At 39.7% G+C, this 15,257-nt stretch overlaps 1 protein-coding gene across 4 annotated transcripts in view; it reads right to left on the bottom strand.

Moving 5' to 3' along the window:
• VGLL4 (vestigial like family member 4) overlaps positions 1–15,257 on the bottom strand; it is a 157,158-nt gene that overhangs the window by 76,160 nt on the left and 65,741 nt on the right. The window contains exon 1 of one of the 4 annotated variants that reach the window (XM_040628445.1): positions 6,705–7,245. The exons of 2 other annotated variants lie outside the window; for them this stretch is intronic. In XM_040628445.1, coding sequence (XP_040484379.1) covers positions 6,705–6,786 — 82 coding nt within the window. In that variant the 5' untranslated portion in view covers positions 6,787–7,245. Of the gene's footprint in view, positions 1–6,704; positions 7,246–15,257 lie in introns of those variants that run through there. One more of the 4 variants, XM_008697874.2, reaches the window with a different exon arrangement.

Below are 15,257 nucleotides of genomic sequence, written 5' to 3'. Positions count from 1 at the left end.
TGTTTAGTAGACAGTGAGCAGCAACTGAATGAGAAGGATGCTGGGGCGCCCACATATATTCCACAGCCAAGATTCCCCACACTTGAAGATAAGTTGGTTTCATACAGAAAAGACGAGGACATCTCCACTATAAAAAACCGCATAAGCAAGACACAAAAGAGGACGTAGAAAATTTCAATTATATAGGGCTCAAAAAAAAAAAAAAGAAAAGAAAGAAAGGAAGGAAGAAAGAAAAGACAAAGAAAAAGCAGACAAAACTAAGTTAATCTGTTTAGAATTGCACACAGAGGTAGTAAAGATATGAAGAACAGACATGTTATAATTGTGATGACCTCTTGGGGCGAGGAGGAATTTGACAAGGAGAAAATACTTGAAGGAAGCGATTTATTATTTCCTGACCTGGTGGTGATTATAAGGTTGTTCATGTTTAAACCACACATGTTTTATGCATGTTTATGTACATATGACATATTTCATAATAAAAAATGTTGAGAGAGAGAGGGACGACCCAGACTTAATACATTCCAGCAAAGTATACACATTCCATATTCGTTTAAGAGAATGGATACTGGGTGAGAAAAGGACAGGACTGAGTTTTCTGTGATCACTTACTAAATATATTTCAGTTTGTTATGTTTACAGGCTTCTTTGTAAACAAACAAGTAAAATATTAAGAGTTCAGAAAGATCATATAAATTAGCAACAAATTAAAGATAACTTTAAGGGGCGCCTGGGTGGCACAGCGGTTAAGCGTCTGCCTTCGGCTCAGGGCGTGATCCCGGTGTTCTGGGATCGAGCCCCACATCCGGCTCCTCCGCTATGAGCCTGCTTCTTCCTCTCCCACTCCCCCTGCTTGTGTTCCCTCTCTCACTGGCTGTCTCTCTCTCTGTCAAATAAATAAATAAAATCTTTTAAAAAATAAATAAATAAAGATAACTTTAAGAACAGATTTTCTACTTTAGGGTAAATAAACCTTCTTTCAACTAGTAGTAATTCACATTGCTAGGATTTAAACACATTCTGTATATGATACCCTGAAACTGTAACAATCTATAGTATTCTTTTAAAAAAGGGGAAAAAGTGCAGAAATGAAGGCAAGATAACAAAGCAAACTGATGAAAATAATTCCTTAGAACTTAGCAGAAAATGTAACATTTAGGAAGGCAAAGAGAGAACAAATGGAGAAAGTAAAATCACTTTCAGACTGTGCTTTTAAAATTAAGTGTCCACGGTTGAGGTTTCTTTGGGGGGGGTGGTGACTGATACATGAGTTCACTAAGAAAGAAAAGAGAGGTCGGGCGCCTGGCTGGCTCAGTCGGTGGAGCACGCGGCTCTTGATTTCGGGGTGGTGAGTTCAAGCCCCACCTTGGGTGTAGAGATTACTTAAAAATAAAATCTTAAAAAAAAAAAAAAAAATCACGAGGAAGAGGGACTATTTTGTAGGACAAACTGCTGCTGTGGATGAGCCAGGCTAGAGAATACTTCCAATGAGCTCAATATGCAATACAAAGCTACCACTTAATATAAACAGTCACTGAACCAATGTTCAGATACAGAGATAAAACAGATAGAGCCAGAAACAATCCCTGGTGACACTGGTTTTATATATTTGTATACATGCAGAAGTGCTAAGTCTGGATCTAATTTCTTCAGACAAAACCAAGTTTGCTGCAACATCCTCACAATTGGGCGGAACGAGGCTATACTGAGAGGTTTTGAATCTTCTTACACGCTGCGGGGGAATTTTTTGTATCTTATGGAGTGTTTAAAAAAATCTTTACAGCAATAAATCCCAACACCCTAGGAATAGGCCATGCAGACAATAGGGAAGGGAAGGAGGAAGGAAGGAAGGAAGAGAAATCTGCCTTCCAAAACAAAGCCATGTGTAGTCTCCAAGAGAGAAACAGCCAAGTAAAATAATCCTTCCAGAGGAGGGTAGAGAAACAAGGGCGGGGAGCTGGAAGGAAGGAGGATATAATCACACCTTCCCTTCACAAACTGTAATTAGAAGAAATACAAACTGGCCAGATCTCTTGCAGAAGATCTCTTGGGCTCACCTGGGCATGTTTTACTAATCAAGCTCCTCTCAACCTACCCCCTTCCCTCCCCTCCCCCTCTCTTCCCCTCTCCCCCATCCCATCCCCTTCACCTCTCTCTCCTGTCCCTCTCCCACCCTCTCCCCCTCTCTCTCCTCACTCCTGACCCTCTCCTGCAAATAAAATGCTAAAGTAAAATGAATTTCCACAGCAAAACAGTTGCAGATGTTCTGCTTCAGAATACACCCCTGGATCAAGAGCTGGTCACTTGATATGCAGGGCTGGGGAACAGAGGAGGGTTCAAATGGCTCTGCTCTGTGGCCTTTTCACCTTAATAGTACCCAACGCTCTAAGTTTCCTGATGCCTCTGAACTCATTAGACAAAGAACACTGAACTGCTGCCAGTTAGACTGGAAGAAAACAAAAGAAATCCGTCACCCAACCTTGCTAGTAACTCTGGCAGAGTCTCCCTCAACAACTCGTGTGCATTTTCCTTTCAATTCCAGAAAATTAATTTAAGTGTAGCCTGTGATGAAATAAGTGATAATTATGTTCTAAAACAATGAGCAGCTCAAAATGTGAGGAACTTAAGATACTCTCTTCTTAAGCTTTCAGATGATCACAATATGCAATTTATTCTTACTTTCTCCCAATATAAATCGCACTATTAAATTAAAAGGGGAGAATTCTTCTACCAAATTACACACTAATGGCTCTTAACCCATAATTAAAGTATCACTAACAGCAGCTTAAAGCCACGGCCAACCATGAGCACATTTATTAGGACCTATGTTTTCAGCACCACGTAATTATGTAAATATAACCGTCAGCCATCTTGAGAAAAATCAATGGTCTAACCAGTTCTCTGCTCCCTTGGGAAAACACTCTTTGTGAACTGGCATTACACAGGGCCTCCTCCTCTGCACAATCAGAAAAGAAGTAAAGCAAACCTAAGTGCCGGAGCAGCAAGAACAAATTCCAACAAGGCTGGTCACCTAGAGTCCTCATTATTCTCTTTCCTGACATCACAACAGCCTGGGAACTTAGGTTCAGAGCAATGAGGACTCCAGGACAGGCTCACTGTGCACTGTAATCTAAGATGTCACCCCCGTGCTGGGAGGGTCCCCAAAACCGAGCATAGTCCCTATCATCGAGGAGTTAATAATTAAGGAGACAAGACATAAAATGATTGTGGAGAGGCAGTAATGCCACAGAAAAATCAGAGCCTAATCAAAACCACTGAGTCCTCACAACAATTCCTTTCTGCTACAGACTTTCTGAATAAATCTGAACAGAAAATTTACCTCTCTGGGCCTCGGTTTCCCTGGCAAAAAAAAAAAAAAAAAAAGTCAAATGTCGAAGATATATCTAAGGCCCTGTACAGCTCTGCAATAATTAGATAATTAGAGAATACGAGATATATATAATGAAGTACTAAATTATACAGTAGTGACTACATTGCCACTGGAGAGATTTCCTGGGGTTTTTTTTTTTTGGGGGGGGGTGTTTTTTTTGAGTCAGCCACTTCCTGGGAGCCAAATCAGGCAGCATGCCAGGACTCCAGGATACAGTGGTGACCAGGACAGAATGCCCTGCCTTCAGGAGACTTTCTGTCTACTAGTGGAGTATTCTCAGGAGTTCACAGGGAAAAAAACGAAGGCTGAGGCTGGCCTATGACCTTCTCATGGAGACAGAGGCAAAACTGGGGTTCAAGTGGGTATAAATTGAACATTTAGTAGGGTCATGAATGATTAGCTGGTTACCTGTTGAGGGTTATGGTAACAAACCATAAGGTTTTTGAACAGACTCATTAACCCAAGCAGAATTCAGCTAATTTGCTCATTACCAATGAAGGTAATTGGTTTCCAGAAATTAGCCAAACTGAGATTCTTCCTGCCCTTTGCCAATCTTCTCCTTCTCCTACCCAATAGGTCCCACCCCAAACCTATTTGCAGTTATTTTTTTTCCTTTATTTTCTTTTTCAGTTATGCTTACAGACTATTATGGTGAAAGGTGCCAGAGAGCAGTCACCAAGCAGAGTCCATATATGAGCCATTTAGAGTCACTCGAAATGTAGGACTTTAGGAAGGCCTTGCATGCTAAGAGATAATTGGCTAAAAAAGATCTATTCTTTTGCCAAGGCTGAAGAATGACAGCGCGGGCACATGTTTATTTTGCAGAGTAGAGGTGTGAACAATACAACTAGGGAATATGGTATAACTAACCTGGAGAATAAGAATAACCATCAACATCTTAATTGTTAAAACTAAAACTTCAGAAAATTAAATTGTCCCTTATTCTTAAGAGATGTAAAACCTGCTTGAGGGGTGCCTGGGTGGCTCAGTCATTAAGGGGCTGCTTTCAGCTCAGGTCATGATCCCAGGGTTCCTGGATCGAGCCCCACGTCAGGCTCCCTGTTCAGCAAGGAGTCCACTTCTCCCTCTCCTTCTGCCTCTCCTCCTGCCTCATGCTCTCTCTCCCTCTCTCTCTCTGTCAAATAAATAAATAAAAATATTTTTAAAAAATTAAATTAAACCCGCTTCTGCACTAAGTGAAATCAAGTGCTGCCTACCAACTGTACATTCCATTTTCCAAATAACTTCCCTGGAATGCTGGTGAGCTGCTATGTTTCATATGAATACTTCCAAAGTATTGGATTTAAAGGAATAGTAATGCTTCCAACTTTTCTTACCCCAAAAAATTCCCATCTGAGATTTATGCCCATCCTCACAACACCCTTTTGAGTTCAGAGCAGATGTGTGCAGTGTTTATACTAAGAAAACCACCAGGGCATAAACAACCCACTAAAAACACTACTCAAGTTTTGCTGTGCTTTTCTTCATTTCCTGTGTATTTATTTTGGTGTTAAAATAATGTTAACTTTCATAGTAAGGAAAATAGCAGCAGATGTTTAAACCAAACAGACTATAGCAAATCATCCTACAGATCTATTCAACTTTCAAAATCAAAGTTTCTTCCTTCCAAATAAAGAGGGAGACTGCAAGCAGACTACTCTTGAGTATCTTACAGACTACAGTACAACAAATCAACCTGAATTAGCTTTCCATAAGCTTTTCCTCACCCCCCCCCCAACTGGAGACATAAAAAAGTAATGTGGTATCAATTTCCTTCCAATCCGTCTATTCCTCTTAGGCTGATCATTACGTTTTTGTTTTGTTTTGAAAATATCATATTACACAATGACAAAGACAAGCCAACAGATATTGCCTTAAAAGTCTGTGATTTCTTGATCACCGAAAAAAGAAAAGTTTTTAAAACTGCAGTATGTTAATTTCACAAGAAACAAGCCCAGTCACTTGCTGCTTCCACCATTCTGAAGAAGTCTGCCTTTTAAAGAGTGACTTCAGAAGCAAGATGATACTTAAAGCAGCAGATTCAAAGAAAGCCATCCACCATAATTCTCATTAGTGGAACAAGCAGCAGTTAAAAATACACACCTTTTTTTAAAACAAATCTTAAGTATGAGATCCTTATCCAGAGTTAAATAAAAAACAGTATGAATGAGATTTAATTTCCTTGAAGGGGAAAGGGTAAGTTTTCAATTGATTAGGCAACAGGCTCGAAATTTTAGATGAAAAACATAAGTTTCTTCAATGTTTTCTTTTTCAAAAGAAATGTTCAGTTCACTATTAAGAGAAAACATGGAAACTGTTCCTACTGAATCAGAAAGGAGATGTCTCCTCCTCAATTTGTATGTGGTTACAACAAAAAACACTCCTCCTGCCAAGCTGAATTCCCCCGGAGATGCCTGTCCGGCCACTCAAACCCAGGCCATTACCACTTTTTCAAATCGCACGTAGATAATGTTCCAACAGATTAAGAAATCGCTTTTTCTCTTCTTACTACTAACAGAGTTTGAAACACTACAAGGCAGTGGGGAAACACCTCATGGTGTAGCAGGAGGTAATAAACAGTAAGAATTCAGAGTAGGTTTCTTTCTTTCTTTCTTTCAATTTAGCTTTCTGGTTGGTATGTTGTGCAATCACTTCCACAAGGGACCGGAGTGTGGAGGGAACATCCTTCAATGTCAGAACTCTCTCAGAGCTGTACAGGAAATGGGAAATCAGACAAAGACCAGCCTGTGCTTTGTGACATGGGTGCCCTTCCAGTCCCCCAAACTGAATAGAAAAATTCTTCATTGTTTGGGACAATCGCTCCTGAAAACAAAAACTCACTGTAACTTTCTATTCCCCTCCACATGAAAATCCCAAGCACTGATTGGAATACAACATGAATACTCTAGATAGTGCATGTTTAAAATAAGTATCAAAGCAGGGGTGGGGGGGAAACAACACATTTAACTTTTCCTGGTCCTAGAAGTTCTTCCTCTAAAGAGAACACCAACAGAAATAAAAAATAATCGTATTATCATGAGTTAAACATTTCAAGAGTTAATATGTTGCAAGCAAAAAGGAAACTTTAAGCAGTTTATGTTTCACTGCCTTCCCTCCCCCACTGTAACCCTGAAGGCTAAGATACAAACAACAAACTTTGTATTGAAAATAGTACATAATAAACACTCGCCTTTCAAAGCACCCTGAAATCCCAAGAAAGAGAACAAAATACACAGAAGGCATTCAGAACCCTAGAGGAGGAGTGGCCTTGACAAAAGCAAGAGAAGAGCAAATTCTAGAACGGAGCCTCTACCTTCGTAGCACAGAATGCCGATATTGTTGTTCATCTTGTCCAAGTACTGGTAGTTCAACAGGTCCATCTTCATAAATAGCATTTATTGGGCTCGCACAGAAAACCAGCTCTTTGCTTTCGCCCCAAAAGAGTACGTTTCAAAAAATCAATTATTACTGAGTAGCTCCTGGCTCTTCTCAAACTTCACAAAGACCGTGAGGCCCAGCCTCAGATGATCAAAACCAAGTATGTAAAAGTAAAAAAAAGAAAAGAAAAGAAAAAAAGAAAAAAAAACCACCACGCACAAAAAATCAAACGCACACAAAAACCCTTCAAGGGTTTCTTTGTAGACGGTGTATGTTTTGTATCCTCAGCCGAGCACTTAAAAACCGTTTCAGAAGTCTTTACGAGTCTTTCTTCGAAATAAAAAAGGAGTGAAAAAGCAAAACACGAAGCACATTTCCTAGGACAAAGCCACGCTCGCTTTCCTCACAGCCCGCTGCAAGTTAACTGCGCTGACATGCGGGCTATGCTCGGTATGACTCGTATGTAAACGAGCTTCCTCTTCCCAGCGGGAGGGGGCACGGAGCATGCTCACTGAATCCCTGGAGCTCTTCAAATGTCAGGGATATTTTCTGCACAAGATCAGCCTCTAAATGTATTAAGTGTTTGAAAGAAAGAGAAAGAGGAGGTGGAGAGTCTGTACAGAGGGGCCGTGGCGGAGCTGCTCTTGACGGGAAACAGCCCTGCCACTGCAGAACCGTAGGAGGAGAAAGAAAACCCAGGAAGTTTCTTTTTCAGGAGCCGAGTAAAAAGTAAAAAATCCATCATGGAAGCAAACTTCCATAGAATTTAACTTTGGTGTATCTCCACTGTCAGGGTTCAGAAACCCACGCTGTTTTTTGCTGTGGTACATATACCACACATCTATGTAAGGTTTCTTCTTTCTTTTAAAAATTGTTTTATAATGTCCATTTATACTGGAACTGTGTATTACAAATTTTGATGGTAATGTTACATATAACTTCTCTCATAATCCTCACAACAGCTCGCAGGAACAGCGCAGAGATGGTATCATCTTCTTACAGCAGAGGAAACTGAGACTCAGAGGGATTAAATGACTGGCCCAGGACCCCAAAATAGTAGGTAGAACTACTTTTAGGGTATTTTTTTTCCCCTAATAACTTTCCAAAAAAAAACAAGGAAAGAGAGAAAAAGAAGTTTAAAAGAAAGAGAGAGGTTTAAGCAAGTAAAGACTAGTATATCCAAAACCAAACAGCTATTTGAAATCACGGGGTGTGGGGGCGCCTGGGTGGCACAGCGGTTGAGTGTCTGCCTTCGGCTCAGGGCGTGATCCCGGAGTTCTGGGATCGAGCCCCACGTCAGGCTCCTCCGCTATGAGCCTGCTTCTTCCTCTCCCACTCCCCCTGCTTGTGTTCCCTCTCTCGCTGGCGCTCTCTCTCTCTCTCTGTGTCAAATAAATAAATAAATAAAGCTTTAAAAAAAAATGAAATGATGGGGTGTGAATAAAATTATTTTCATTCTGCACATATGAAAGCTGTTCCATCTATGTATTAGTGGCTAGCAGTATGCTGTTATGCTGTTCCTATACTGTTCCTTTAAGAGCCTTAAACTTCGTATCTCCAGTATCTAGCACAAGTAGGCACCCAAAAGCTGTTTATTGAATGAGTACATCACTGAATGTTCAGAGCCTTTAGCACAAGAAGAGCACACCAGCAAACAAGGGCGGGGGCAGGGGTGGGGGGGGTAATCGTTTTATCTTTGCAGGCTGTAGCTAGCTTTTGGCACCATAGACTAATAATTCACCACAGGAAGTGTTTGTATATTGATATTAATGTATGCTATTTGGAGATTTAGAAAATATCAAGGAGTGTCATAGTGCAGACAAAGACCTGAAATTTTAATACTCTAAGAGCTGAATAAATAATTTCAAGGGATTCAATTTTTAAAATCCAGCAATAGTTGCACTTTGGATGACAGACGTTCATGGCAAGTTGTTCTAATCATATCTTATTAGGAGATTAATACAACACCCAATACTACTGCCATCACTGGATAGCAGCAGGTGAAGCAGACAACAGAAAAATCAAGACTTCACAAGCTTTAATTTATAAGGGTACTTATTAACACTAGGTTACATATTCTAGATACTGAATAAGCTATACTGAAAGATATATATGCCATCAATTATAATTAAAATAATGGTATTTGGCAAGGAGGGTCAGAAGAAGCTCTAATGGCTTCTATGATACAGTAGATTATTGCATTTCAAACAATCTTAATATCTTTAAGCACCGCGTTCAAATTCAAATGATAGTTTTAGAGTACAATTACTGCACTGTTCTTTGACATAAGGTCTCAATCAGGAAACGTGATGAGTCATTAGCATGTCCCCTATGGGAGAAAGTTGGCTGCACATTAGAATCAATGTGGACTTTTTAAAAAATCCTGATACTGGGGTGGCATCAAACTAACCTGAGGAGGTGGGACCCAGGATCATTTTTAAAGAGTCTGAGGTGATTCTAATACGCAGTCAAGGTTGAAAACCATTGCTTTAAGAGGTAAAAAAAATACCTTCTTTAAGATACTTCATTTTATACACTTATTTGAGGAGGAGAGTTTTCTACGTTTAAAATATAGTGACTTAGGGGCGCCTGGGTGGCTCAGTCAACAGGTCAGGTCATGACCTCAGGGTCCTGGGATGGAGCCCCACTTGGGGGGGGGGGGAGTGTCCCTGCTCAGCGGGGAGTCTGCTTCTCCCTCAGCACCTCCCCTTGCTCATGCTCTCTTTCTCTCCCAGATAAATAAAATCTTTAAAATAAATAAATAAATAGATTCAACTAGATTCAAACAACACAGTTGTCAAGGTACGAGTACTCAGTAACTTCCCCTAAATGATGCTGTGTCACTTACAACGCCGCTCTCAGCCTCTGAGTGGCAATCATTTGTATGGACAGTCCCAGGGGTGTACTTTGACTTGCATCTACAACCACCTGTGGCAAAATTCCCAGCACCCAGGCACATCTTTCCCACTCATCTGGGAAGCTAGTGTGGTGCCACTCACGACTGGTCCACAGAGGGCTTCAAGAACTGGTTGCTACTATCCATAAGAGACAGATAGCAGAAATGGACAGTGAACATTTCAAAACTTTTATAGCAGCTTGACAGAGCAATTTAACGTCTCTTAAATCTTAATTTAAGAAAATGAGGGTTTATTTTTTCATGTTTGTAGTGACCGAGTATCAATCTACAACAAAGGCTGGCAGGAAAAAAACAAAACACAAAACCCTGGCTCCCGCACCCTCCCCAGGCAGCGTGAGCAACCCTGTGCCGGGCTGGCTCTACGAAGGCGGACTGCAATGCGGTGAGCTCCCTCCAGGCCCTGGGCTTTCCATCCCATCTCCTCGCATCTTTTACCTCATGCTTCAAAAGCACACTGAAGCACACACTTTAACACCACATTATTTCACTCGGGAGTGCACATGCTCTCTCTTCGTGCAAGACTTTTCCAGCCCGTCTACCCGGCAAATACCCATTCTTCCCTCACGACCTGGCATACGCCTCTCTCGACCTGTGGGACCCCCGTCCTTCCACCTCTTTGCTCCCTGCTCTTGGCTGTCATGTTTCCAGACACACTTCAATCCTAACCGCATCTAGACTTGAAGAGCAAGGACTATGGCTTCTTCAAGGTCGGTCTGGCAGAAGCCTGCCACACGGTAGGGCCATCGGTGAATATTTGTTGGATAAAATCAATAAGATTAAAACATCTCACAGGTAGATTCTCGATCCAATCTCCTGCCCCAGCACACACTGGGTGATCTCGCGTTTTACAAACTGGTTTCTGTCAGTATCTTTTGGGACCCACCAAGTCCTCACATTTGAGGAACATTCATCTGGATTCTGAACGCGATTCAGGTTACAATCAGTGTACTCATTTTACAAATCTGAATACTGGAAAATGTCAACGCTTCTCAAGTTCATTCACAGGCTAATAATATATTCATAATTGAAGTACCAACAGGATTGTTTTTAAGGAAATTGGAAAGACAGTTGTAAAAAAAAATCAGGTAGGAAGGTCTACTTTTTTTTTTAAACAATGAAGAAATTGAGTTATCAGATATTTAAAACATAAAGCAAAAAATGTTTTAGGGGTGGAATTGCGTACAGAATAATTAGCGTGATACAGATAATGCAATAAAGCTTTTACTGGAAAACTTTAAAAACTGTAAGAATATGTTCAGATTATCTAATTTGGAACAGGGAAACATTTTCTAAGACTGAAAAAAAAACCTTAAAGAAAGAAATTACAGAGGAAAATATTGAAGAATTTGACTGAAAATACAAGTTTTAGGTTTTTGTACATCTGAAAACCACAAAACCAAGTAAAACAACAAAACAGAAGAATATATTTGTAACATATATTATGGTCGATGAAGGATAAATGTTTTTGGTATATAAAGAACATTTAAAAATAGAAAGAAACAAAAGAATCTAAGTATTTTTTAAATGAGCAAAGAATAGAAGAAAAGAATGGCTACTACATTTTTGAAAAACTATTTAACTTTATTAATAAAGAAATACAAATTTTGGGGCGCCAACTCAGCTAAGCGTCTGCCCTCCACTTTGGTCGTGATCCCAGGGTCCCAGGAGGGAGCCCCGCGTGGGGTTCCCTGCTGGGGGGGGCCTGCTTTTCCCTCTGCCCCTCACCCCGCTCACTCGTGCTCTCTCTCAAATAAATAAAACCCTTTTTAAAAAGGGAAAAAATGATACACAAATTTTTAAAAATTAAGTGATTTTACATCGGCCAAGTTAATAACAATGACAACAACAAAGACTTTTCTATCTTATTAAAAGTGCTGGTGAGGTGCGATCCTAGCAGAATTTGTGTTCACTGCTAGTGAAGTGAGAACAGATCAGGCCTTCCTAAGAAGCAGTCTGGCATTTATATCAAGCTACCTGTACTGCTGAAAATGTACGTATTGGGCAGGGTTGGGGGGACGTTCGTATTCCCTTCCTTGCACCAGACTCTACTTCTAGAACTCTGTTAAGGAAATACCAAGGTTTGATCAAAGAGTTACATAAAGATGCTTACCATCCTTTTATTTATAATGCTGAAACCTTGAAAACCTAAAAGTCCAAAGAGACTTCATTAAAACCGCAGTATATTGGGGCACCTGGGTGGCTCAGTCGGTTAAGCATCTGACTCCTGATTTTAGCTCAGGTCATGATCTCCGGGTCATGAGATGGAGCCCCATGTCGGGCTCTGTGCTGATGAGCGTGGAGCCTGCTTAAGATTCTCTCCCCCCCTCTCCCTCTGCCCCTCTCCTCCCGCCTCCCGCTCAGCTGTCTGTAGCTCTCTAAAAACCAACAACAAAAGCTGCAGTATATTAATGACAGAATATTATGCAGCTATTATAATTCCTCCAAAAATAGTAAGACATGAGGAAAGGCTATACTATGATCTGTATGATAATAGTGCACATATGTTAACTGAATACGATCAAAATAGGATGTAAAAGTAATACGTCACTACACACCAGTTTGCTTCTATATTAATGAGTACGTACACACATATAGGAAGAAAGTACACACATGTACTAAAAAGACTGTAAAGAATACCAAAATGACAGCGCCTATCTTTGAGTGGTGGGCATTTCTGGCATTTTTCTGTATTTCTAATTAACCTACAGAGTATATTCCATGTATAATCAAGGTGAGGGTGAAGGAGGTTCCCCTCGTACTAAAAAGCAGGCACATAGTGAGAAAATACACCCTGGTAAGGTATGAGCAATGGATCATATGTATCTTATCTTTAAACACCAAAATATATCCTTTTGATTTAGATTTAACTAAAGATTCCAAACATGTATTTAGGCCTTTGTAAGATTCAAAGATGTTTACGCTGTTTATTTGAACACGTCCTAAAGGGGCAAAAGAGAAGCTCCCTGTACTTCAAACTTTCAGAGCAGGTAGACTCGTATGCGCATGCTTTCCATCTTCTATTGTTTACTAATTATTTCACGTATTAGTATCGATTCCCCAAGACCTCTCTTTCTTCTGGAGAACAAGAAAACGGAGCTTCAGTGCTTGGCATAAAGCTCCCCACTGACACGAAAAGTGCTCCACGCATGTTCACTGTAGCGGTATCTCAGCATCTCTGTGGAATAACGACGACAGAAGCCCAGGCTGATTACTAGGTTAAATTGTTCAATTTGCTAGAGTTGACTACCAGTTTAGAATAGAACCACCAAAACCGTGAGCTGCTTAATAAAAGCCAGAAGATCAAATTCACCCTCCAGACTCTTTTTTAAAAACAAAATGCTCTCATTGGAGCATATGCAGGGAAGGAAAAATTTTTTTTAATTAGATTTTTTTTAAGTTAAAAACTTAAATTCCAATTAGTCAACTCACAGTGTAATATTAGTTTCAGGTGTACAATATAGTGATTCAACACTTCCATACATCACCGGGTGCCCTCCTTAATCCCCATCACCTACGTCACCCAACCCCCCACCCCACCCCCTCTGCTAACCATCAGTGTGTTCTCTGTAGTTAAGAGTTTGTTTCTTGGTTTGCTCCTCTCTCTTTTCCCCCCTTTGCTTGTTTGTTTTGTTTCTTAAATTCCACATATGAGTGAAATCATATGGTATTTGTCTTTCTCTGACTGATTTTGCTTAGTATAATACTCTCTAGCTCCATCCATGGTGTCGCAAATGGCAAGATTTTATTCTTTTAATGGCAGAATAACATTCCATTGTATATACATACCACATCTTCTCTATCCATGCATCAGTTCATGGATACTTGGGCTGCTTCCATAATTCGGCTATGGTGGATAATGCTGCTATAAACATTGGGATGTATGAATGGAGAAGGGAATATTTTATTTTACTTCATTTATTAATTAAGAGAGGTGGGGATGGGCAGAGGGAGAGAGAGAATCCCTTTCTCCAACGCTGGGCTTGATCTCACAACCCTGAGATCATGACCTGAGTTGAAATCAAGAGTCGGATGCTTAACCGACTAAACCACCCAGGCACTCTGAGAAGGGACTATTTTAACATTAAGTCTAACAATAATCTCTTCAAAGGCACTGGGAAATATAAATAACCCTACTGTGCGATTCAGTTCCTCTAGTGGATTCAACTTCTCTCTTTTCCCCAGGATTCTAAGAAAGCTAGATACTTAGCTAATGCTTTTATTTTACAGTTTTCTCTTTACCACACATTTATTCTTTTTAAATCACTTTAATTTGATATACGAATAATAATCAAGACAGACCTAACCAAAGAAAGAAAGTTTGACTACACCTTGACCTAAAGTCTCCGTTGAACAAGAAGTTGGCTGTATAAAAATATTTAAGAGCATCTCTAGAATCCACTGCCATTTATGGGTACATTCCTCAGTATAATATGAACAGCAAGAGTAACGATGATGCTGCTTGTATATTTCCTTGGGTAAGGCACTTTCCCTTTTTTATCTAATTATATTAATTACTAAGACAAGCATTGTAAGAAGGAAAGCACAAAAAAGGGATTAAATGAACACCTAGACTGAGTGTCAAGAAAGAAGACTTAAGAAACCAAACTTTCTTTCCTGTTAAATATTGTTTAGAATACAAAGTTTTGTGGGCCCATATAGGCCTAGCTGAAACCCCAACTTCTCCAAGAACCCCATTAGCTAGGATTAATCTGTATAATTCCACCGTATTTTAGATATACTGCACTTAATTCTAAAATAAGGGAGTCTATGAGATAATTTATATCTCTCTTCCCCACCAGTTTATAAAGACTTTTGCACACAGTAGGTCTTCAACAACATAGCTTGAATTAAATAAGATACCAACACAAAACAATTTTCAAATGCCTCAAGTATCAATGAGGTGAACCTACATATCTATCTGGTTTCCTATGTTAACTGCATTTTCTTTCAAGGAAAGAATTCCCAAATATATAATAAAATATTGCTTATTTCGCTAACTCGGAGTTGCCCACAGTGGAATGATGAAAAATACGCACTATTTTGTCAACTTTTTCACAAAAGCGAATACTTTTGTTTATAAAATAGTCCCATTTCTAAGTTAAAATACTCTCAACTTTTCTTTTTTTTTTTTTTAATGATTTTAAGTAATCTCTACACCCAACATGAGGCTCGAAACTCCAGCCCCAAGATCAAGAGTCACATGCTCTACAGACTTAGCCAGCCAGGCTCCCCAAAACACTTCTGACTTCTATTAAGTATTACTAGATTATTTACTGTAATATAGTGGGATTTCAGCATAAATATATGTACTTTAAAAAAAATTTTTTTTAAATGGTTCTTCAAAGATTTAAACTTTCAATACAACAGCGCCCTCTAGGGGTGGACTTTAAAATGCAACAATTTTGAGAAAGCAAACAGCACAATTTGGGCCATTTTCATCTGATACACATTATATTTCAAATTCAACGAGCCTCTTACTTTATTTGATTTTAAAAGTCCCAGAAAATATCTTTTTTTTAAGTAGGCTCCACACCCAGCGTGGGTCCCCAAAGCAAATATTTTTTTAACAAA

Source organism: Ursus maritimus, unplaced genomic scaffold (genome assembly GCF_017311325.1).
Source record: "Ursus maritimus isolate PB19 unplaced genomic scaffold, ASM1731132v1 scaffold_14, whole genome shotgun sequence".
NCBI lineage: Eukaryota > Metazoa > Chordata > Mammalia > Carnivora > Ursidae > Ursus > Ursus maritimus.
Note: the sequence above shows the minus strand (reverse complement) of the source record. Positions and strands in the feature narration are given on the sequence as shown.